This window comes from Hyla sarda, chromosome 12 (assembly GCF_029499605.1).
Source record: "Hyla sarda isolate aHylSar1 chromosome 12, aHylSar1.hap1, whole genome shotgun sequence".
Lineage (NCBI taxonomy): Eukaryota > Metazoa > Chordata > Amphibia > Anura > Hylidae > Hyla > Hyla sarda.
Genome location: NC_079200.1, coordinates 51636550 through 51661945, shown reverse-complemented (window position 1 = coordinate 51661945; position 25396 = coordinate 51636550). Strand labels below are relative to the sequence as shown.

The window sequence follows — 25396 nt, the reverse complement described above, 5'->3', positions numbered from 1 at the left end:
TGGTAGGACTTGAGATACACAATGACATTGTCCAGGTACAATAGGACACTTTGTAAATTCAGATGGTCCAGGCACCTTTCAATCAGATGCTGGAAGATAGAAGGGGCATTACATAGCCCACATGGCATACTTTTAAACTCAAACAGTCCCATGGGTGTCACGAAGGCGGTCTTCTCCCGATTCTCCACGGTCATGGTCACTTGCCAATATCCACTGATTAAGTCCAGGGTGGAGAAGTAAACAGCTGACCCAAGGGCGGTGAGTGACTCCTCGATCCTTGGCAATGGATAAGCGTCCTTATGTGTGACGTTCAATTTCCTGTAGTCGACACAGAAGCGGATGGTTCCGTCCTTTCTCTTGACTAGGACAAGTGGTGCCGCCCAAGGGCTTTAACTTTCCTGGATCACGTCTGCCTCTTTCATGTGGGCCAGCATCTTCTTGACAGTCTGATACATGCTGGGCGCGACCGGATGGTGTCTTTCCTTGATAGGTGGTCTGCCCGAAGTCTGTGGGGGGGCTTGCTGAAAGCCTCATGGTACCTCTTGGCAACATTGATGATTCCATTGACTTGGTCCCTTGGGGTAGTGTCGTCTCCAAACTGGAGTTGCGCCCACGAAGGATCCGGAGGGCTCACACTGGATCCTTCTGCCACTTGGGCCACTTTGGCCACCAGACATTATGTAACAATGTCTTTTGACTCTAGGTTGTACAGCTGGGCTACAGGAGTGCATTTGGGCAAGACAGTAGCAGAATCAGGCAGGTTTACTAACCATACTGGGACTCTCCTGTTGGTGACAGTGACAAGGCTTCTCGCAGCTCAAACAAGAGGATGATCTTCCAATTGCATAGGTTCCAGCAGGGCTTGATAGTCCCTATTCTTGACTCCAGGACGTGCACAGATGATGGTCTCCGTCTTGGATTATAAAGTCAATGACCTGATGTCTTGAACTTATACTCAGATTTCACCTTGCTTGTTGGCAAACTTCTGCTCTGCCTGTAGAACTTTCAAGTGGTGCTGCGCAGCCCGCTTGCCTGAAGGGGACATATGGGGAAGAGAGGCATGCAAGGTATCTAACACTTCAGTGAAACAATTCTTCATAATGTTCATCCCCAATATAAACTCAGCAGACCCCTTATCTGTCACATTAGTTACAATCACTCCCTGCCCTGTAAGTACATGCTCTCCCAACTGAATGGTTGGCTCACAGTATCCATGTCTGGGGACTGGTTGCCCATTACCCGCAACTACTCGGAAGTTACTCCAACGGTACACCTTCTACAATAACTTTTACATATGAGCAGGAGGTGACATAAAGTGAGAGTCCTGACTTTTAGGGGTGTGACCTGATGGGCTGGTCCGCAACCTCAGGGGAAATCTGTTTAAATCCCAGCACTGCATTTTCCAATGTCCTGATTTGTTACAGTAAGTCTTTGAGTCCCTGAGGGTCTATTGGACGGAGGATTGCGGTAATTGAGATTGCAGGGAGCAGGGGCAGGTTTTCTAGACAGGGGCGGTTCACAGTCAGGTGGAGCGGTCCGGGTGGCAAGCTCCTTCACAGCCTTAGTCAGTTGTTCAATGTCCTGCCTAACACTCTGTAAATCTGAGGCTGCAGTGACTGGCAAAGTAGAGGACACAGGGGCGGGGGCAGGTGACGGAGGTGGTATAGATCTGGCTACCGCCCCTAGTGGCTCTGGAACAGGTGTAAGGGGTGTACAAACTTCCTCTAACTCAGTCCTGGACTCAATCACTTGGATAGCCAGTCTTTTGAACGCTGGGAAGGACAAGTTGGGGTTTTGGACCGCTAACATTCTCAGCTGGGGCTTTGTCCCACTTATTATGAGCCCCATCAATAAATCTGTCCATTAACACCTTATTGCTCTGAGTTATACCATCTAGTTTCTGGACAGTCTCTAGGGCATTCTGTAGGGCAACGGCATATGCTCTCAAGGTCTCACCTGGCTTTTATCGCCTTTCATACAGCCGGAGACGTACCTCTGATGGAGAATTTTACTCAAATTTCTGATACAGTCCTTCAAAGATATGCTCTACAGTTGCCTTGTCGGAGGCTGGCCAGGTGCGGACTTCCTCTAGCGCTGGTCCCTGGAGTTGTCCTGTGAGCAATTGCACCTGTTGATTAGGAGGGAAAGAGTAAAAGACAAACAAAATTTGGATTCTCTCTTTGAAGGACTTGCTGTCACTGAAACTAGTCAAGTCCTGCATATTGTCAAGTCAAGTCCAATCTCAAGTCAAGTTAATTACAAGTATATTGGTCCAGCAAGCTGCAAGGTCCTCATGGTCCTGGCTACCTCTCTGGGAATTCTGGCCTTAGCTGTGAAGATAATTACACCTGTCTTCTACTCAGTAAAGCCTCTGTTTGACCATAACTGGTTGTGGACTCTCATTTTACTTCTAGTAATTGGGATAGCGGAGAATCCGGGCGTGTGGTTTTCTGGAACCACACTGGCGTCACGAACACTAGGGGTTAATACCATCCAGCCCCCGGGGTTAATACCATCTGATCCCACCACTCACACCGCTACACCCGTGGTCCCGCCATACACCCGTGATCCACCACACAAGGGGCCCTGGGGACACTGAAGGAGGCTGACTTACAGGGCAACATCTCCCGTACTGGGCCACCACACTAAGTGCTGGAAGCAACCTCTCCCCCCTTCTGAGATGGATCTCCTGGCAAGGATTTGGGAGATTAGGTCTCTTGAGTCCCTCACTGCTCCTCTTAACAATACCTTACCTCTCTTGCTTTCTGTTTGGGAGCCTTGGGATCGATTTTCCGATAGACAGCCCCCTTAATTCTCTTACCTTTCCCTAACATTGCCTTTTCCTCCTTCCTCTCGCTTCCCCTCCATTTCCTCCCCCTTTTATCTCCTCTCCCACTATTCCTCATCTTCCTTGTTGTGTTTTCATGTTTGCCTCGGTTTGTGGTGTCCTTGTGATGTTTTCTCCTACGTCCAGGCTATTCGAGGGCCTTGTGAAGCCATTTTCTTATGTCCTTTGCTGGTTTCATGACTTGTTAGCCCACTGTGGGCTCTACGTGAGGCTCGCTTAGGGTCATTTGCATTGCTGTTGCCCTTTACTATTGGCCCTCATTTGTCACCCCATAACCCTTGCTCTGTTTTTGGAATTACTGTCTGTTTCTTTTTTTTTAATTGTAAAACTAATAAATATCTACAGTTAAAAAAAAAAAAAATTAAGCTTGCACTCACCGTCACTTGTAATCTTCTTTTCAAACCATCAGGTATCGCAGGGAGGCTATTAGGATATTGCAGGGGCGCTCAAAGCACCCCTGTAATATCCTAATACCCTCCCTGCAATACCTGATAATTTGAAAAGAAGATTACAATCGACGTGAATGTCAGCTAAATCCCTTTTTCTTGGTGTGAGTTAGAGATGAGCGAACTTACAGTAAATTTGATTCCTCACGAACTTCTCGGCTCGGCAGTTGATGACTTTTCCTGCATAAATTAGTTTAGCTTTCAGGTGCTCCGATGGGCTGGAAAAGGTGGATACAGTCCTAGGAGACTCTTTCCTAGGAATGTATCCACCTTTTCCAGCCCACCGGAACACCTGAAAGCTTAACTAATTTACGCAGGATAAGTCATCAACTGCCGAGCCGAGAAGTTCGTGACAAATCGAATTTACTGTAAGTTCATCTCTAGTGTGAATATTTATGCTTTATCTGTCTATGTGACTCCAAAAAAGTATTCTGTTTGTGATTATATTTCTCAATTTTTCTCCATCCAGGAAGAGACAGATCAAGATCCCAGCGGACACGGTGGAGGAACTCCTTAAGATCATATCATACGATGAACCTCTAAGCCTCACAGAATTTCTGGCCAAATTTAACCATTACATGCCTGCCATAGCGTGAGTCACTTACCCGCTCCGCCAGGACTGTTATTCCAATTTCTCATCCATTCAAGTCCCATGTGTATCCATTTATAAACCAGATGTTCCTGGATCCCAATGTTCAGTGAAGAAACCAAGTCCTCAGGCAAATTCTTGGTCTGTTATTCTGTATATTTTAGAGTTATTGATACAGAGGAAAACCTAGGAGAAGTTAATAAAGTCGGGGGGGGGGGGGGGGGGCAGGCCATCTTTTTGTAGAGCAGGTTGATTCCCCAGGTTCAAATTATGTTGTGTAGCAAATTAGCTGTGTCACATTCTATGGACAGCGTATACATCTGTAAAAGTTATGGACTGCAGGAGTTGTTTTTTGGGAGTAAAGTCTCCACAAGTCCTGAAGATAGGCCATCAGTGTTTAGAGGGAAAAAGCGATACATCTGACAAATACCTGTGTCTGCTATTCCTATTCCCATTCATACCAGACACAGTCTATGGACATGCGTGGTGTTGTTTCTGGAAGAATACAGCTTCAATTTTCTAATTCCATCTTATCCTTTAAAAGCTTTTAACCAGTCTCCATATAATGATCCATTTGTTTTTCCTTTAGTGGTGACAGAGAAGCCATTAAGAGGGTGGCCTATGAATTTGTGGAAATGAAAGCCAAGGAAGGGGTGGTGTATGTGGAGGTCAGATACAGCCCTCACCTTTTGGCCAACTGCAAAGTAGACCCAATCCAATGGGGCCAGAAAGAGTAAGTTTTTGTTTTGTTTTTCTTTTGTGTATGGGCCTCTACCCTAGTATGCAGGTTAATGTTATAACCGTCTACCTGTTGGCAGTATGCTTTCCTCACATCACACTACTATAGCTCAAACTTGACATAGCTCAGAAGTCCTCATGCCCACTTCATATTGCAAGATAGTTAATTATTTATATGGACCATGATATACAATGCCAATATAGTCTAAGCTGCATGCTCTGTGCTGATGTTTTTAGTTGAATTTGAACCCATAATTTCTAAGGGTGACAACAAAGCAACCCTACTAACCACTGAGCCTCAGCTTCGTCTATCCAGAGGTCATCTTGAGGGTCATCAAAAGGACATTGACAGAAAACTGGAACCATCTAAAGCTTTGTCCACTTGCACAATGTCTAGTGCAGCAAACCTTGTGTCCTAAAAGTGATGCCAAGATGATCACCTATTTTCCCTATATATGTCACTCAGAAGAAAGCCACCTCTCCAGTTCTAGTGTCACCTATTGTCTCATCCATCAAAAAGTTTTGAATCATGACTTTAGCCAAACCAGAATCTCCTCCATAAGACTGAGACCCCATCCATCAGTAGAAAGCTGTTTTGGGGTTCTTGCCCCTGATTAATATAGAGCAGGGTTCTGGTTGGGTGGGTGAGTGACCCTGATGCCCTGTTGTCATTATCCCACTCTTGTCTCCACAGGGGGGACATCACTCCGGATGATGTGGTTAATCTTGTTAACCAAGGATTACGGGAAGGAGAAAAAGCCTTCAACATCAAAGCCAGGTCTATTCTATGCTGCATGCGGCACATGCCAAGTAATGTATTCCAGCCCCCGCTGCTCTGTTTTATCTTCTATCCTGGCATAGATTGTAATATAGATATCTGGAAATTAACAGAGCCCTGTCTCTGGTGTATGACGTATTAGATCCATGCTGTGTGCAGCATCACGTGTGGGACCATGTCAGACACAGCTCAGTGCCTAGAACATTATCGTTCATGAAGCATTTATTATTTGAGTTCACAAACATAAAGGTTTAAGGCTGTGTTCACATCTGAGTTGGAGCTTTGTTGCAGAATCCTCCAACATAGATGTGAACAATGCCTTAAACGGGGTTTTTCCGGCCAAAATGTTCTGTTTAAAATCTGGTCAGGGTGGGAGTGAATGGAAAAAAATTAAAATAAACCAACACTCTTATCTTCCTCAATATTACACTGCCACTGGTGTCTGATTGGCTGAGCGGGTGTGACATCATGTCACTAAATCTGAAAGCATTTGACAGCGGGGAGCAGTGCTCCATTATACTGGTAGCGGTGTGGTAGCGAGGTAGGTAAGAAAGTATGGTTTTATATACCCCCTCCCTGATAACAATATAAACAAAACTTTTAAGTCGGACAACCCCTTTAATGATACATAGACTTTTACAAATACTTTCATTTCTCTGATTTTGCTTCCATCCTGGCATAGATTGTATTGTAGATATCAACAAATAAACAGAGCCCTGTCTCTGGTGTATGACATACTAGGTACATGCTGTGTAGAGCATCACGTGTGGGACCATGTGCCACAGCTGATCTTAGTTCTTAGCTTTGATGCCCACCTGTGTCATACCAAGTGTTATTGAACTCTTGCATGTTTGCCACTAGAGCAGTCAATGAAGAATAAAGAGGGTGGGTTTATTGTCAGAGTCCACTTGGCATCAAAGAATACAGCACATGAGTAATAAAATATTGTGGTTATGGTGCCACTATTTGTGCTGTCCTGGTGCAGAACACACCTGTCTTCCTGTCCCATCAGGTGGATGTCACATAACGTGTCGGCTCTGGGCCCACTGCACCTGTCTAATGCTCTAGGATGTATTGTGTTGGAAAATATACTGTTAATGCACTTTTATGCCTTATTGTGCCCTAAGGCGGTTAACCTATCTGTGCAGGAGGATGCTAAGGGGATCATATGTTTTCTTCTAGCCAACCAGGGCTGCTTCCCTGCCTCCCCCAGGTCTGATAGATAGGGTGCAGTTAGTTCAGTGTAGTGTGAGGAGAAGAGAGTGGAGGTCACCTGCAGACCTCTGCTGTGGACTTGTGCCTCACCACATGAGGACAGGCCTAAGAAGATCCAGTTGCAGCACTAATTCTCTTCCAGATGGACAGCAACTTTCCTAGGATCCAGCCGACCAGACCTTGTACTGTCCAATTCAAGTTCAGGCAAGTCAAGTTCCAAATAGGTCCGGTCTGGCGGTGCCCTACTTCAGGATTCCCAGGTTAAGAATAAAGTGGGGGACATTTATCATTGTTGCTTTGGTAAGCGAGTTCTGAAGCAGGGATGTGGAAATGCTATCGCCTGACGCCCGGGACTAGTAGTTTTGGGCGCCGGGCAGGTGAATTGTTTATAGATTTAGCCATGTATCGGGCAGGGACAGACCGACTTCGCCCTTATCTTTCTTTACTGCCGGTGTGAGGGGCAGGAGCGGATGCAAGTCTACACCTCACACCAGAGTGTATGGAGGGGGCGGTGGCCTCCAGCTGACCGCAGAGCCCGAGGTCGCACGTTCGCATTACATAATTGAGCCACGCCCCCTTATCTAATCCTCCCGGAGGATGGAGGACGCAGCTACACATAACACAAAAAGACAGGGGGAGAGAAAGGATGTCCACAGCTCGGCACACAGCTCCTCCCCTCCCCCGCACACAGCTCTATCCCTCCCCCTCCCCCTGCTCTTTCTTCACAGGACCTAATCCACCACGGGGAGGCTGCATGTTTGCACAGGGAAAACACAGAGCGGGGGAGGGGAGAGAGGAGAGGACGTCCGGTGTGAGGGGAGATTTACAAACCCATGTAACCTCACACCGGCCGGGCTACAGCTCTGATGTCCACTCATGGCGGCTCAGCTGAGGAGGCAGAGAATGCAGGCGGCAGCAGGAAGGGTGGTTGTATATGTAGGGTGTGAGTGTATGTGTGATGTGTGTATAATGTCTGTGTGTGATGTGTATGTAATGTATACTGTGTGTATGATGTCTGTCTGTGTGTGATGTGTATGTAATGTATGATGACTGTATAATGTCTGTGTGTGATGTGTATGTAATGTATACTGTGTGTATGATGTCTGTCTGTGTGTGATGTGTATGTAATGTATGATGACTGTATAATGTCTGTGTGTGATGTGTATGTAATGTATGATGTCTGTCTATGTGTGATGTGTATGTAATGTATACTGTGTGTATGTTATGTAAACTGTGTATGATGTGTATGTAATGTATACTGTGTGTATGATGTCTGTGTGTGATGTGTATGTAATGTATACTGTGTGTATGATGTGTATGTAATGTATACTGTGTGTATGATGTGTATGTAATGGATAATGTGTGTATGATGTCTGTGTGTGATGTGTGTATGATGTCTATGTGTGATGTGTATGTAATGTATGATGTGTGTATGATGTCTGTCTGTGTGTGATGTGTATGTAATGTAATGTATGATGTGTGTATGATGTCTGTCTGTGTGTGATGTGTATGTAATGTATGATGTGTGTATGATGTCTGTCTAAGTGTGATGTGTATGTAATGTAATGTATGATGTGTGTATGATGTCTGTCTGTGTGTGATGTGTATGTAATGTATAATGTGTGTATGATGTCTGTCTATGTGTGATGTTTATGTAATGTATGATGAGTGTATGATGTATGTGTGTGATGTGTATGTAATGTATAATGTGTGTATGATGTCTGTCTGTGTGTGATGTGTATGTAATGTATGATGTGTGTATGATGTCTGTCTAAGTGTGATGTTTATGTAATGTATGATGAGTGTATGATGTCTGTCTGTGTGATGTGTGTATGTATGTGATGTATTATGTGGGGTGGGCAGCGGTGTATGTATGATGTGTGTGTATATGTATAGTGTGAGTGTATGTGTGATGTGTGTATGATGTCTGTGTGATGTGTGTATGTAATATATGATGTGGAGGGGGGCAGTGGCAGGTGTATGTATGATGTGTGCATATGTATGGTGTATATGTATGGTGTGAGTGTATATGTGTATGATGTATCTGTGATGTGTGTATGTAATGTATGATGTGGGGGGGGGGGGGGGGCACTGCCGCTGCCGCCAGTTGTGCCATCTAATTTTATTTATTTTTAGTGTCTTCTAGCCCCCTGCACTGAATTGCACCCCCAGAATCCCGCCCCCTTCATACTCACCCGCCGACCAAGAGCCCCACGGATGGACGCAAACACACCCGAACCAAAACTACAACCCCCAGCATGTTACACCATAACCTGAACTGTAGAACTATAAAGTGTAACATGCTGGGAGTTGTAGTTTTGGTTCGGGTCAGCTGCAGAGCCATAGGTTGTATCAGGGCATGCTGGGAGTTGTAGTTAATAACTGTAATTCCCAGCATTCCCTGACACAGACTATGGCTCTGCAGCTGACACAAACCAAAACTACAACTCCCAGCATGTTACGCAATAACCTTAACTGTAATACTATACAGTGCAACATGCTGCAACACCCACACAACCATAGACTGTATCAGGGCATGCTGGGAGTTGTAGTTATCTAGTAACTAAATGCAACTTCCAGCATTTTCTGACACAAAATGCACCACACAAACTGGAGAAGCAGAACCCCCCCCCCCCACCCCCCCCCCCAGTAACACATAAGTCCCTATTGAGACTGAAAAATAGTGATTAAAATATTTTAAAAAGTGTGTATATATGTGAATAAGCCTCTTTCCTAATAAAAGTTTCCAATTTTCTTTAAATAAAAATAATGTACAAAAATAAACATAAGTGGTATCGCTGCATGTGGAAATGTCCAGACTATTAAAATATAATGTTAATTAAACCGTACGGTGAACGGTGTAAATGTAAAAAAATAGTCCAGAATTGCTCATTTTTGGTCACTTCATATGAGAAATTTTTTATGGTGATCAAAAAGTTACATGTAGACTTTTCTGGTCTTGTCTCAGGCGTAAAAGGATCTACAGCTCTCCTGCCGATAACAGCCTGGCATACTGCGATCACCTTGGACGGCTATTAAACCATTAGATCAGCGCTGTTAAAGTTGACAGCAGTGTCTAAAAGGATCTTATATCCATCCCTGGTGGTCTAGTTGGGGGGGGGATCAGACTATTTTGGTGGAAATTATTTTATCTACCAGGACAAGTGGATTTTCTTGAGGGACAAGTAGATTGTGTTCCGCTTTAGTCCCTTGGACAAGTAGTTTTTTTTTCAATTTCCACACCCCTGTGAAGTCATTTTTTTTTTGCTTTAGTTTTTCCTACGTGTGATATATTTATTATACTATCACAGGGGATTGATAAATTTGGCTCACATAAGTTAAAACCCAAAAATAACTTTTGAATACCATTTTTTTTAGCATACATAAGCAAAAACCAATAAATGACTTCAGAACACCACTTTTTAACCCAACCTCAAGTCGCAGCTGTTAAAAAAAATTGTGCGATATATATATATATATATATATATATATATATATATAAATTTTTTTTACCACTCCCCCCCCCCCCCCCTTTTTTAAAACGTATTGTGTTTTAAAAAGAATTTATTTACAGGCTTAGTAGTGGAAGCTGTCTAAGGGTGGGTTCACATGACATTTCTTACATACAGTCACCGGATCCGGCTGGGGGGGATGAAAACCGGGCGCTCCCGTATCCTAGCCGGACCCAGCCCGTATCACATTCATTTGAATGAGCCTACCGTCATTTGACTCCGGTCGGCTCATTTTTGCCCCGTATCCGGTTTTCTGACTGGACCTAAAACCGTGGTATACCGTGGTTTTAGGTCTTGTTACAAAACCGGATACAAGACATAAATGAGCCGACCGAAGTCACTATCTGACTCCGGGAGGCTCATTCAAATGGGCTGGGTCTGGCTAGGATAGGATACATGAGCGCACGTTTTTCACTCCCCCCAACTTTAGGGATAACAACCAAGCAGCCACAGCCTGACGTTACCAGGGTGGGCGAGAACCATTGTTACTGGCCCTCCCCAGCCTAAATAATGCCAGCCTGTTACCGTCTAGGCCCAGAAGCGCCATTTTTGAAGCTCCGGGCCTGTTGATATCGGCTCTTCGCAGCACCCCTGTGACGGTGGGTACCGGGGGTAATAATTGGGGGTTAGCGCTAGCTGTTTTTGTGGCTAACGCTAAGCCCAGCTTAGTAATGGACTAGCTATTAGACAGATTCCACTAATAAGCCTGTAAAGTAAATAGAGAAAAAAAAAACACATCATGTTTAAAAAACTTTTATTCTAAAAAAACACTCCCCCACAAGCCCTTGTTAACCCCTTAAGGACCAGGCCCATTTTGGCCTTAAAGGGAACCAATCATCAGATTTTACCCTATATAACGCTTGGCAAAGCGTTATATAGGGTAAAATCTTTATTTTCACCATTCCCGGGGGACGCTCCTGCCCCCAGGGATGGTGAAGATATGAAGTTATAAACTAGTCACCGCCGCCGCCGTAAGTAGTCACCTGGGCGGGGAGCTCTTCTCATCTACTCCCGTTCTTCGGCCGGCAGCGACGCCCCCTCCGCTTGATTGACGGGCAGCGTCATCACTCTGCCCCGTCTGTTCAGTGAGCAGAACAATGACGCGGCCCATCAATCAAGCGGAGGGGGCGTCGCTGCCGGCCGAAGAACGGGAGTAGATGAGAAGAGCTCCCCGCCCAGGTGACTACTTACGGCGGCGGCGGTGACTAGTTTATAACTTCATATCTTCACCATCCCTGGGGGCAGGAGCATCCCCCGGGAATGGCGAAAATAAAGATTTTACCCTATATAACGCTTTACCAAGCGTTATATAGGGTAAAATCTGATGATTGGTTCCCTTTAAGGACCAGATCAATTTTCTTTTTGCATTTTCGTTTTTTCCTCCTCGCCTTCTAAAAATCATAACTCTCTTATATTTCCATCCACAGACCCATATGAGGGCTTGTTTTTTGCGTCACCAATTGTACTTTGTAATTACATCACTTATTTTACCATAAAATGTACGGCGCAACCAAACAAATATTATTTATGTGGGAAAATTGAAAAGAAAACCGCAATTTAGCAAATTTTGGAAGGTTTTGTTTTCAAGCTGTACATTTTCCGGTAAAAATGACATGTTTTCTTTATTCTGTGGGTCAATATGATTAAAATGATACCCATGTTATATGCTTTTCTATAATTGTACCGCTTAAAAAAAATCTCAAACCCTATTAACAAAATTAGTATGTTTGAAATTGCCCTATTTTGACTGCCTATAACTTTCTCATTTTTCTGTATATGGGGCGATATGAGGGCTCATTTTTTGCGCCATGATCTGTAGTTTTTATCAGTATCACTTTTGCTTAGGTTTTACTTTTGATTAATTTTTTCTTAATTTTTTGGGGAATAAAATGTGACAAAAGAGCAGCAATTTTGGACTTTTTTTTTTTTTTTTTTTACGTTTACGCCGTTCACCATATGGGATGATTAACAATATATTTTAATAGTTCAGACTTTTACGCACGTGGTGATACCACATATGTGTATTTTTTTTTTACGCTTTTTTGGGGGTAAAATGGGAAAAATTGACATTTTACTTTTTTATTAGGGGAGGGGATTTTTCAAATTTTTTTTACTTTTTTTTATTTTACATTTTTTTTACACTTTTTATGTCCCCATAGGGGACTATTCATAGCAATCAGTTGATTGCTAATACTGATCTGTTCTATGTATAGGGCACAGCACTGATCAGTATTATCGGCCATCTTCTGCTCTGGTCTGCTCGATCTCAGACCAGAGCAGAAGACCCCGGGAGATGGCCGGAGCCAGGTGAGGGGACCTCCGGCCGCCATGCTGGACGATCCGATCCCCGCGGCAGCACCGCAGGCGATCCGATCATCCATTGAAAGTACCGCAATGCCGCAGATGCCGTGATCTGTATTGATCACGGCATCGGATCACGCGCATATCCGCCATTACCGGCGGGTCCCTGGCTGCTGATAGCAGCCGGGACCTGCCGGGCATGACGCGAGCACCGCTCTGGTGCTGCCGATCATGTCGGCGTGTAAATGTACGTCATGGTGCGTTAACTACCACATCACCATGACGTACATTTACGTCCATTGTCGTTAAGGGGTTAACCATTTTATTAACAAAACAAAAAATTCTGGTCATCAACGTAGTCCACCAAATCTGAAGTAGTCCACAGGACACACTGATCTGAAATGGAAACTAGGTTAGTACATTTAGGGTACGTTCCCACACGGCGTATTTGCTGTGTATTTTATTTTCCCTGTTGAAGTCAATGGGTAGGAAAATACGCAGCACCAAATACGCAGCAAAATACGCCATGTGGGAATGCACCCTTATTGTCACCCACCCGCACAGCTCCCGCCCGCCGCCGCACAACTACAACTCCTAGTATATCCTCACTGTAAGGGCATGGTGGGAGTTGTAGTTATGTGAGGGCGGGCTGGAGGGAGAAGTGCAGGCGGGTGACAAACTAGCCAGGGAAGCTCGTCACCCGCTCGCACATCTCCTGCCACCCGCGCAACATGTAAGGGCATGCTGAGAGTTGTAGTCGTGTGATGGGAGCAGATGACAAGATTTTCACCCACCCATGCTGCATGACTACAACTCCCAGCATGCCCTTACTGTAACGGCATGCTGGGAGTTGTAGTAGTGCTGCACGGTGGGAGAAGTGCGGGCAGGTGACAAGCTTGTCACCAGCCAGTGCATCTTCCGCCCGCCCGCGTTGCATGACTACAACTCCCAGCATGTCCTTATTGTAAGGGCATGCTAGGAGATGTAGTCGTGCAAAAGTTTGCTAGCAGGTGACTGGGGAGCGGAGCTGCGCAAAAAGTCACACAAAAGTTATAACTTTTTGTGCAACTTTTTGAAAATGCTGACAAAAGCACGTTTGAAAGTCAGGTCTGACCTGGCTTACACTTGCGACTTTTTTTTTTTGCTTACGTGCGACATTCGCACTTGATAAATTCACGACCACTGGAAAGTGAAAACTGAAAATTGCTTAGGTAGGGCTGATTGGTATTTTTTGCTTACCCACAAAAGTTGCACAAAAAATAGCTTTGAAAAATCCCTTGATAAATCTCCCCCCGTGTCTGTCAGCTCCTAAATCTCCTACAAGTTATACAGCTAAATCTAAAGTAAATCTGTTAAAGAAGTGCCCTGAATCAGTTGTGATCCCTAAATCATACTCCAGTGAACTTTGCACAGTTGAACTGTCCCTGTATACTGTTGCAAGTTCCTGGTAAAAATTAGTAGTTTCCGTAACCCTGCATCTGTGGTCGTTATTACCCCAGCGCTTGGCCCAGAAAGGTACTACCCTCAGAACAGGGAGGTTAACGCTGCCGTGGCGTCACAAACTGTTTTCTGTCACAATTACCCTACCAGCATACAATACCCAGGGTGCCCACCACATAATGGCATCAGCATAGCTAATAATCAATGCAATTGTTATTTAACAAGTTTTATGTATCATAACATGTCAGCCACAAGAAGATGCTGGGCCCCTATACTTTATACTTGAGCGAGTTGTTAGGTATTAGGTTATTTTTGCATTGGTCATACGTGGCTGTGCCATTATAAATGAATTAGCGCTGACCATGGCCTCATGTAAGCATTGCAAACCATACGTGTCACCCACTCTACCCTTACATTGGAGTACAATGGCCACCCCAGCGCCATTCTACCTGATCACAACCATTTTGATGTCTATGGATCCAGAGACAAGGTTAAATAACATTCTTGCATCAAACTGGTTGGAAAGAGAGCGTCGTCTTCTTCCTATCTTCTTGGGGTTATAACATCTGGGCAGGATAGGTAAGAAGTGGAGACCCTCTTGGTCTTCGTCGTGGAATTTGTGCTTTTTGATTTTCCTTTAATCAAGTCTTTGTTGTACCTATAATGTGACACCATGTTATGTTCCTTCTGGGACAATATTACGTCACACCTTCAACCACTCTTGTACCTATACATTGAATGTTTCCCTCTGACCTCCTTACAGACTGGTCCTTAGAGGTGGTGGAACTATGTAAGAAGTATCGGAATGACACGGTAGTAGCAATCGATCTGGCTGGGGATGAATCTCTGAACCTTGCGGCAGCTCCAGGGCACAGGATGGCATATGAGGTGAGCAGCTTATGGGGCACATTATTCCCGGAGTCTTGGGAGCCTCAATCTTTTCCTATAAATGAAGCTTTTCATATTGTGTACTTTGAGGAATAATCCTGACAGTGCTGTCCTTCCACACAGATCATTGTAAATGTGACAGGGTGTACTGTATCCTCCCATAGCGGAAGCAACAGATATCCATCTTGTGAGATGGTCTGGTCAGTGTAGGGCAGACTTATGGCATGGAGAATCTACCAGATCGGCTTCTAAGGTTTTGTTCACTAGTTTATAGGACTACAGGAACCTATGTGCCATGTCACACAATACGCACACGAAGCCAGTGCATTTTCCACCCACCCTCACATCTATCTATTAAAGGAGATTTGCAGCCATAGGTACGTATCTGATCGTGTGGGGTCTGAACGCAAGGACCCCCCGCGATCTCCTGTAAGGGGCCCCAGCCCTGCCACGGCGCTCCTGTAAGCTGCAACTGCATGTATCTTTATAGGAGAGGCGTAGATGCAGCGTTCGTGCCTCCCGGCCTCTCCCATAGAGCTGTATGGATGGGGCGTGTCATCGACCTCTGAAGTCAACGACACGCGCATTAGCCGGTGCGTTCACACAGAGTAAACGAAGAGTAATTCACGCCGAAAAATTTACGGGCGGAAAAAAGAAATTTATTTTCGCATGAAATTTGCGTGCAATTTGCGCGGAATTAAGCGCGGACATGGGGGAGAAAGAAGTGAAGGGTTTTTCAGCTACTTCCACGCAAATTGCCAGCGAATTCCGCGCGAAAACGATGTCGGACAGAATTTTTTTTACCATTGACTTCTATTGGATTCTGCTCGCGGATTCCGCTTGAAGAATGAACATGTTCTTTTTTCAAGCGGAACGGAATTCAGCGCCGGAATTCTGTTAGCAGAATTTCCGCAGTGTGAACAGGCCAGCAGAAATAACATTAAAGTCAATGGGCAGAGGAGATGTGCATTCATTTGGAGAGGAGAATTCAAGAGGAATTACTCGAGTAAATTCTCTTGAATGACTCCGTGTGAACGCACAGAGCCGTGGTAATGCCGGGTCCCCTCACAGGAAATAGGGGATAAGTGTCTATGGCTGCAGTACTCCTTTAACCTCTTCCCAGGCAAATGGTGAAATAGGCTTAAAGGGGTACTGGCCATCTAGACATCTTATCCCCTAAGGATAGGGAATAAGATGTTTGATCACGGGGGTCCCGCTGCACTGCCACCACACCCTGTGACTTCACAACCACAGCCCCGAACCCAGCAATCGGAACGAAAAGTTTAGAATGCCAGGGTACCGTGCAGGAGATTGTGGGGGTTTCCAGCAGCCCCCCTATCCTTTAAAGAAGGGATAAGATGCCTAGGGGTGGAGTACCCCTTTAAGTTCAGCCCAATTCGCCTGTTTTAATTAACTTTTTTTTGTCTGCTTGTTGTGTGTTTGGTGTAGCCCTCCATGCAATCCAATCAGCACTCCACTAAACCAGTCTGCATCAGCGGACTGGAGAATCAGAGACGCTGCCGATAACACTAATCAATGTTGTACTATGGCACAGCATTGTTAAGTATATACAATCGAAAGATTGTAGTCTTCTATGGGGACTAAAAAAAAAAAAAGTTTAAATTACCCCTATTTTACCATTTTCTAAATAAAAATTTAAAAAAAATCATAAACGAAAATGATATTTCTAAGCGCAGAAATGTCCGAAGATGACAATTTTAAGCATATTAATTTTGTTATAAAATGTTATATTTAAAAAAAAAAAGTAGTAAAATGAAACCTATATAAATTGGGTATCATTGTAATTGTATAGACCTACAGAATAAAGATAATGTGTCATTTTAACTGTAAAGTGCATTGCATAGAAACAAATCCTCCCCCAAAAGTTGTCAAACTGCGTTTTGTTTTTTCTATTTCACCCCACAAATAATTTGTAATGATATTTTATCACAAAAGCAAAAACTCAAAGTAAAAATAGTGTCCCATCACCACGTATTGTAGTATATGTTGCTTCTTTATTATTATAGGAACATTTTGTGCCCAGTGGCTTTTAAACAAGGACATTTTCCTCCAGGTATCTGTATAATTTAACAAAACAATAGTGCCACCTAGTGGCTTATTGTACACATTTCAGAGTGTGTAGATATAATACAGTTAATATACGGTAGATACTGTCCTGCTTTTTCTCATGTTGTTATATTAGAACTCTGCTCCATTCATTTCAATAAAGCTGAGTTGCAATACCCCACACAACCTGAGGACAAGAGTGGTGCTGTTTCTGGAACAGAGGATTTCCCTGGATTTTTGTTGGATGTCCGTTTGGAAAAGATTGCAGACATTAGCAAATAGCAGGCACTGGCACAAAAAAAAAATTTGGCGCTAGGACCACTCGGAAATGTGCTATCTCCATAAACAATGCATTCAGAGTAGATTCAGCCGAAAGAAGGATTTCTTGCAGCAGATATTTCTGCTGTGTGCACGGTGCTGCAGAATCCTAATGAAAGCAATGGAACTCTGCTGCAAAGGAATTTCCAAGCTGAATTTTTCCAATGGATTTCATTAGAAAATGCCGTTGTGTGAAAATGGTCTTAAGGGAAACTATCAGCAGGTTGGACCTCGCTAACCTGCTGATATGGTCTTAGAGGGCATGGTACAGTGAGGGTAAAGTTACCTGTATTAGGGTGGTTTCACACTAGGTTTTGTACTTACAGTTCCCGTACATGGCTGGGAGGAGGGGGGGGGGGGCTTAATCGCGGGGCCCGCACTCAGCCGTATTTGGGAACCGTATTTAATGCATGTCTATGAGCCGACCGGAGTGAACCGCAGCCTCCGGTCGGCTGTGTTTTCGGCCATATGCGGTTTCCCGACCGTAGGCAAAAACGCGGTCGACCACGTTTTTGCCTGTGGTCGGGAAACCGCATATGGCCGAAAACGCAGCCGTCCAGAGGCTGCGGTTCACTCCGGTCGGCTCATAGACATACATTAAATACGGTTCCCCTATACGGCTGAGTGCGGGCGCCGCAATTAAGCACCGCCCCCCTCCTCCCAGCCGTATACGGGAACCGTAAGCACAAAACGTGGTGTGAAACCACCCTTATGTGGCCATAAATAGCCACTATTCTGTAAAATTCTACTTCGGTGTAACAGGCACTGCAAGCACAGCTGGGCTGTAAGTTAGGTCACTGCAAGGGATCGATATTTATCAGTAGGCAATTCACAGTAGTGGACGGATCGGTGCACCCAGGGTAAAAGAAATGCCTCCCCCGTACACTGAACACATAACTTGCATATTTACAGAATAGTGGCTAAACGTGCACACATAATAAGGCTATGTTCACATGCCAGAATTTCTATTAGGAATTCCGCATGGAGATTACACAGCAGCAGAGTCCTATTGACTTTAATGGGATTCTTCTGCGCTGTGCACAAAGCAGAATTTCAGAGCCAGATGTTTCTGGAGTGGAAATTCAACTTTCGGTGTCTGCAGAAAGAATGGACTTGTCCATTCTTTCTGCGGATTTATCACGGAATGCATTGCCGACTATGAGACTGTGCATTTCCGAGCAGTCTTAGTGCCAGCATATTATAGTAGTCTGCAGAATTCTGACGTGTGAACATAGCCTTAGGGTGCGTTCCCACAGGGCGTATACGCAGCATATTTCATGCTGCGCAAAATTTACGGCAGCAACGGGAAATACACTGCGTATTCCTTGCGCACTATACACACAGGGCTTTCCGGTGGCAGCCCTGTGTGTGCAGTGAGTTTTGGAGGCGGAGCCGCGCGTCACAGACAAGCCGGCACACGGCCCCGCCTCTAAAACTCACTACACGCATAGGGTTTTACAGAGTTAAGAGCTGAATACATGGAGAATTGTAAATGGTTCAGAGATTGTCATTGGCGGACTCTGTAGATCACTACATTGTGACATGACCATTGTCCCACTGTATCCATTGTATAATACTGGGGTCTTATGTGGCACAGGGGTCTGTCACCAGAATCCCAATTGCAACTGATAACTATAAGCCCCATGGAGATCCCAATAAGTGATGCTGAGCTTCTCGTGTATTTCTGGGTTACCCTATCGGATGATATGTTGGTAAATCTTTCTTTATTTTCTCTTTGGCTCCAGGAAGCTGTAAGATGTGGAATTCACAGGACGGTCCATGCAGGAGAAGTTGGGCCCCCAAGTGTTGTCAAGGAGGTAATAAGGAAAGCAGGGAGGTGGATGGTATATATGTATATATGAGACCAGATGACATCTATGTGGTCACTGATGTATTGTATTCCAGGCTGTGGAGGTGCTAAAGGCAGAAAGGATTGGACATGGATACCACACCATAGAGGACCCGCACCTATACAAGGAGCTACTGAATAAGAAGATGCATTTTGAGGTGTGTAATGGAGTAAAGGTCATGGATTGTACTCTATAATGTATAGTACTACACTGCTCAAAAAAATAAAGGAAACACTTAAACAACACAATGTAACTCCAAGTCAATGACACGTCTGTGAAATCCCACTGTCCACTCAGGAGGCAACACTGATTGACAATCAATTTCACATGTTGTTGTGCAAATGGAACAGACAACAGGTGGAAATTATAGGCACTTTGCAAGACACCCCTAATAAAGGAGTGGTTCTGCAGGAGGTGACCACAGACCACTTCTCAGTTCCTATGCTTCCTGGACGATGTTTTGGTCACTTTTGAATGCTGGCGGTGCTTTCACTCTAGTAGTAGCATGAGACAGAGTCTACAACCCACACACGTGGCTCAGGTTGTGCAGCTCATCCAGGATGGCACATCAATGCGAGCTGTGGAAAGAAGGTTTGCTGTGTCTGTCAGTGTAGTGTCCAGAGCATGGAGGCGCTACCAGGAGACAGGCCAGTACATCAGGAGACATGGAGGAGGCTGTAGGAGGCAACAACCCAGCAGCAGGACCGATATCTCAGCCTTTGTTCAAGAAGGAGCAGGAGGAGCACTGCCAGAGCCCTGCAAAATGACCTCCAGTAGGCCACAAATGTGCATGTGTCCACTCAAAGATTCAGAAACAGACTCCATGATGGTGGTATGAGGGCCTGACGTCCACAGGTGGGGGTTGCTTACAGCCCAACACCGTGAAAGACGTTTGGCATTTCCAGATATCAAGATTGGCAAATTCGCCACTGGCACCCTGTACTCTTCACAGATGAAAGCAGGTTCACACTGAGCACATGTGACAAACGTTACAGTCTCTGGAGATTCCGTGGAGACCATTCTGCTGCCTGCAACATCCTCCAGCATAACTGGTTTGGCGGTGGGTCAGTAATGGTGTGGGGTTGCATTTCTTTGGGAGGCCGCACAGCCCTCCATGTGCTTGCCAGAGGTAGCCTGACTGCCATTAGGTACCGAGATGAGATCCTCAGACCCCTTGTGAGAACATATGCTGGTGCGGTTGGCCCTGGGTTCCTTCTAGTGCAAGACAATGCTAGACCTCATGTGGCTGGAGTGTGTCAGCAGTTCCTGCAAGGCATTGATGCTATGGACTGACCCGTCCATTTCCCAGACCTGAATCAGATTGAGCACATCTGGCACATGATGTCTCGCTCCATCCACCAACGCCTCGTTGCACCACAGACTGTCCAGGAGTTGGCGAATGCTTTAGTCCAGGTCTGGGAGGACATCCCTCAGGAGACCATCCGCCACCTCATCAGGAGCATGCCCAGGCATTGTAGGGAGGTCATAGGGGCACGTGGAGGCCACACACACACTACTGAGCCTCATTGTGACTTGTTTTAAGGACATTACATCAAAGTTGGATGAGCCTGTAGTGTGGTTTTCCACTTTGATTTTGAGTGTGACTCCATATCCAGATCTGCATGGGTTGATAAATTTGATTTCCATTGATAATTTTTGTGTGATTGTGTTGTCAGCACATTCAACTATGTAAAGACGAAAGTATTTCATACGATTAGCTCATTCATTGAGATCTAGGATGTGTTAGCTTAGTGTTTTCTTTATTTTTTTGAGCAGTGTATGTATATAGAATTCCATTCTGATAGTATATAATGTAGCACTTGCTACAGAACAGTCAATAGAAAATTTATATTGAGTGTGAGAGAAAAACTATGATGGAAAGACAAAAATTTGCACCTACTTATGGTTTAGGCTAATAATCCAGACGAATATACTACATGTAAACCCAGCCTAAGGGTCTATTCACATGGCAGAATTTCCAATTGTGGAATCCTGCCTCAAATTAAAGCCCATAGACTTCTATGGGATTCCGCAAGAGGAAATTCTGCCATGTGAATAGACCCTAATGGGGCGTTCACACGCTAGTAACCAACAGCGGGTTACCCACTGCGTGAAACCCGCTGCGAGTTACGCTACCATTCATATGAATTAGTCTGCGGACAGTCTGCAATAACGTCAGATTTGCGGACTGTCCATGGACCCATTCAAATGAATGGTAGCGTAACTTGCAGTGGGTTTCACACAGCGGGAAACCCGCTGCTAGTTACTGGCGTGTGAAGGCACCCTTAGGGCTCACACAAGGAGATCTGCTCGTGTGAACAAGCCCAAAGAGTATGTTCGCATGGGCAGATCTTCTGCAGGTTTAGCCACAGTGGAATTTCTGATTTAGATTTTAATGGGATCTGCTGTGGAATTTCTAGCGTGGCCAAACCATGTGAACGTACCCCAATAGTGCACTAATACTGTGTTTTTTCTAGGACCATAGAACATTTATTTTCCTTGTTTCTACTTTATAGACTTGTCCATGGTCCAGTTACCTCACCGGTGCCTGTGACCCCGACTTTACCAAACATCCTGTGATACAGTAAGTCCTTGAACCTCATTGGGGCCACATATAACCTGTGACTGCACTGAAAATAGAAAACCAATAAACTTACCAGGGGAGATTTATCAAAACCTGTGGAGAGGCAAAGTTGACCAGTTGCCCATAGCAACCAATCAGATCACTTCTTTCATTTTTCACAGGCCTTGTTTAGAATGAAAGAAGCGATCTGATTGGTTGCTATGGGCAACTGGGCAACTTTGCCTCTCCACAGGTTTTGATAAATTTCCCCCACCGACTTTAGTGCTGTGGATGTAGTCTGCTGGAACCATTGTACTATCCTATAACGTCCGACCGGATCACACAATGGCCCTGATTTACTAAGAATGGAGTCTAGTTTTCTTTTTGTGTTTTCTTTCCCCAACAGATATTTTTCTACGGTATTTACTAAGGTTTCCCTACATTTTGCAGTTTTCCCTACATTTTGCACATGCTCTGGGTTTTCCACAGCTTAATTCCACCATATAATCTGTGGAAACCTTAGTAAATATGTTGTGATTTTCAAAAAATGTCGGGGACACGCCCCTTTTCCAATACCACGCCTCCTTTCCTGATGGCCACGCCCATTTTCAGTTTTTCCCAGTAACTGTATACCTGCAAACCTGAAAAAGGTGCGTGGCCATCCACAAAGTGGCCTGGTTGGCTGGCATGTTCTCACAACCCAACCTATTTACTAGTTAAATTCATACAAAATCCTGGGAATAAATGGCTTGAAATTCCCACCAAGAAAAGCTGGTCATAACTTCCCCGACCTGTGAATCCCCATAGTAAATAGAGTGGAATGATGTCTGAAACAACATTGCACACTAATAAAAAAGCAGCACCATAGTAAAGCCAGACCATTATGGGTACAACCAATGGGGCTAAATCATTGTGTTATGAAGAAAGGACTATTGGGGTCTGCTGCATGGTTGTAATACTAGAGCTGTTTTATGCGATTAAAAATACCAGTACTTGTCTGCAGCCACCATTTTTCCTATCCTGCATTGCTCAGCTCCACCCCCAACATATTACTGGTCACATGATGGGGACGTCATCACATGTCCTATACCTCCAGCATCTAAAAAGCTGGTTGCGGGAGGAGGAGAGAGGGGGTAATGCACAATTCTAGGGTCAGTCCTGCAGAAATTGAGCCCTGTACAATCATATGGTCATGCCCAGGAGTAGTGTGCAGCGACAACGCAGCAATCCTCTACCAGGCCCTGTCACGAAACTGAGTATGGAGGAAAGGTTGGGGTGGGGGGGTGGGGGGAATGAGCGGTTGCTGTCAGGACCTGTGTGCCGACAGTGTGCAGTAACATTGTTGCGGTGGGCAGAGCAGCAGCCCCATCTAGAGTACGCTCTAGGTGGCTGCCTTTCTTGCTTATAGGTGGAGCCGGCCCCGGGGCATAGAGTAAACCCAGGCAGTGCTATGGCACCAAACCGGATATTGAAGGCTTAGTGGTATTTGTCAGGTTTGTGTTTATGTACATTGATGTATATCCTGGCACCATGTATAAAACATTCTCTGCTGTTCTTGTCATCCGTTTCTACCACATTTCTTCACAGATTTATGAAGGACAAAGCAAACTACTCCCTGAGCACAGACGGCCCATTGATCTTGAGATCCACTTTGGATGTGGATTATAGTATCGCAGCTAAACACATGGGGTTCACAGAAGAAGAGTTTAAGCGAGTGGTACGTTTGTCCCTAAATAAATAAAAAATGATCACCATAAATATAAATCTGTCTGAATGATAACATTATAGTTTGAACCCCCTCCGATCTGACATTTGTGGCCTATAGTAAGCAAAGCCATCAATATAAACCTCCTTTAATTTACTATGGATTTTTGGTACTAAGTCGTTGGATGCCACTGTAACGCTCGCTCCTCCATCTGATTTCAGAACATTAATGCGGCAATGTCCAGTTTTCTACCGGAGAAAGAAAAGAAAGAACTTGTCTACCGATTATATGAAGCCTATGACTTGGATGGGACTAAAGATTTTTGAGCAGAATGTTCACCTCTAGGCACAATGGATATTCATAGAACTGCCTAAAAGAAAAAAGAAAAATGCCTTGTTGTCTAAAGTAACCAATCACAGCAAAGCTTTCATCTCTTGCAATACGAAAGCTGCACTCTGATTGGTTGGTTTTTCTTGGTGGATTCACATGTAGCATATTTTGTTGCAGAAGTTTCTGAATCCACCCTTGGACCTTTCTAATCTGCCCCAAAATGTCTAAAACATGTTCTCCAGCACTTTAACACATTGATGGCCTTTTTGATTGGCCACCAATGTTTGATTCATAGGAAATACTCACCCCCTGCCAGTAAGCTCAGGCACATTGACTATAGCTTGTTTTATATCGCTATACGTGTGCTGATCAGAGGGTTCGAAGGTCACAGTCAGACAATCCAATGTTTGTTAAGAATCTAGGAGAACCCTTTTTGCCTGTTCCCAACATTTAATGTACATGTAAATTTAAACTGAAAAGGGAGTAGTTGAGCCTTCTCCATACAGTACTAGTGCCAGCTTGTATAGAATACTAATCCTGGTCAATAAACCCCCAAAACGATAGGAACAATGCAATGTTGAGGTGCCTAGTGGTGAAGATGTCAGCCAGGGTTGTAGTAAAGGCTGCCATACCCCTTATCTTAAAAAAAAATAAAAATAATTGGTCAAAAAATTTGTAAAAAAAAAAAAATTACAAATTCTCTCTATAAAAACATGAATTGAAAAAATGGTATATAAAAAAAAAATATACAGGTAACCCTGCAAAAGATGAACCCTTACAGCTCCATAGATGAAAAAAATGAAGTTAAAAGGATATATTTAAATGTACCTGTCATTTACATTAAAGGGGTACTCTGGTGCTCCAGTGTTCTGAACATTTTGTTCATAACGTTCGGAGCCAGAGACCGTGATAGTGACGTCACGGCCACGCCCCCTTGTGGTGTCACACCACACCCCCTCCATTCATGTCTGAAAGGGGGGGGGGGTGACGTCACGACCACTGCCGCAGGATCCGAGCGTTTTGAACAAAATGTTCAGAACGGTGGAGCACCCCTTTAGTGCAAATGACAAGTACCATTTAAAAACTGCTGCGGGAGATCGCTGGGGGGCCCCAGCAGCAGAACCCCCACCATCTGACATCTTACCTGCGGAGTACCCCTTTAACTTTTAATATGGTGCAGAGCAAGAAAATATAATAAAACAGACAAGACGAGATTGGAGAAATAAAAATACTAGTATTATACCAATAATCGCTTATCAATAGGGAAAAAAGCTATCATGTACCTGAACATGTAAGTCAGTACTTATAGGACACCTTACCAGGTTTCAGTACCATCACCACTTTTGGGTATAAGCAGCACGGCTGCCATCACTGAGCAGGGTCTCGGCACCTTCCGTCTGACTATACAGTAATGACTCTGGACCTGAGTCAGCAGCGCAGGCACCACAGTCCATTATGGATATGGGAAACGTCACAGAGTTATTACAGCACCACTTACTACCTGAGCCAAGAGCGGGATCGGCTTACGATAATCATATTGTGGTGATGGAAAATCAATAGCCCATTACGAGCTGCAGTCTCCGCTCCGCATCCTGCTGCCAAGTCTCCATCCCTTCCCCATAAATGTTCGTGCTGGGATCACACATAACCTGCCACAGGAGCCCAGAATTGAAGCCGCTTTCCATCACACAGACCCATGAAATTACTGATGCAGCAGAGCTGAGCTTGTCACATGGTGTAATCCATTGTCATTTACATAGGGCTGCCGGCAAACACTTGGCTCTGTAAATGTTTCTATTGCTGATGGT

General features: G+C 44.7%; 1 protein-coding gene across 1 annotated transcript in view; it reads left to right on the top strand.

Annotated features, from left to right (window-relative positions):
- Nucleotides 1-24549, top strand: part of LOC130296479 (adenosine deaminase-like) — a 42403-nt gene extending 17854 nt beyond the window's left edge. Inside the window, exons 3-11 of the mRNA XM_056548043.1 lie at nt 3764-3886; nt 4473-4616; nt 5316-5431; nt 14631-14755; nt 18886-18957; nt 19046-19147; nt 21507-21574; nt 23141-23270; nt 23480-24549. Coding sequence (XP_056404018.1) covers nt 3764-3886; nt 4473-4616; nt 5316-5431; nt 14631-14755; nt 18886-18957; nt 19046-19147; nt 21507-21574; nt 23141-23270; nt 23480-23584 — 985 coding nt within the window. The 3' untranslated portion in view covers nt 23585-24549. The remainder of the gene's footprint in view (nt 1-3763; nt 3887-4472; nt 4617-5315; nt 5432-14630; nt 14756-18885; nt 18958-19045; nt 19148-21506; nt 21575-23140; nt 23271-23479) is intronic.
- Nucleotides 24550-25396: the final 847 nt, after the last annotated feature.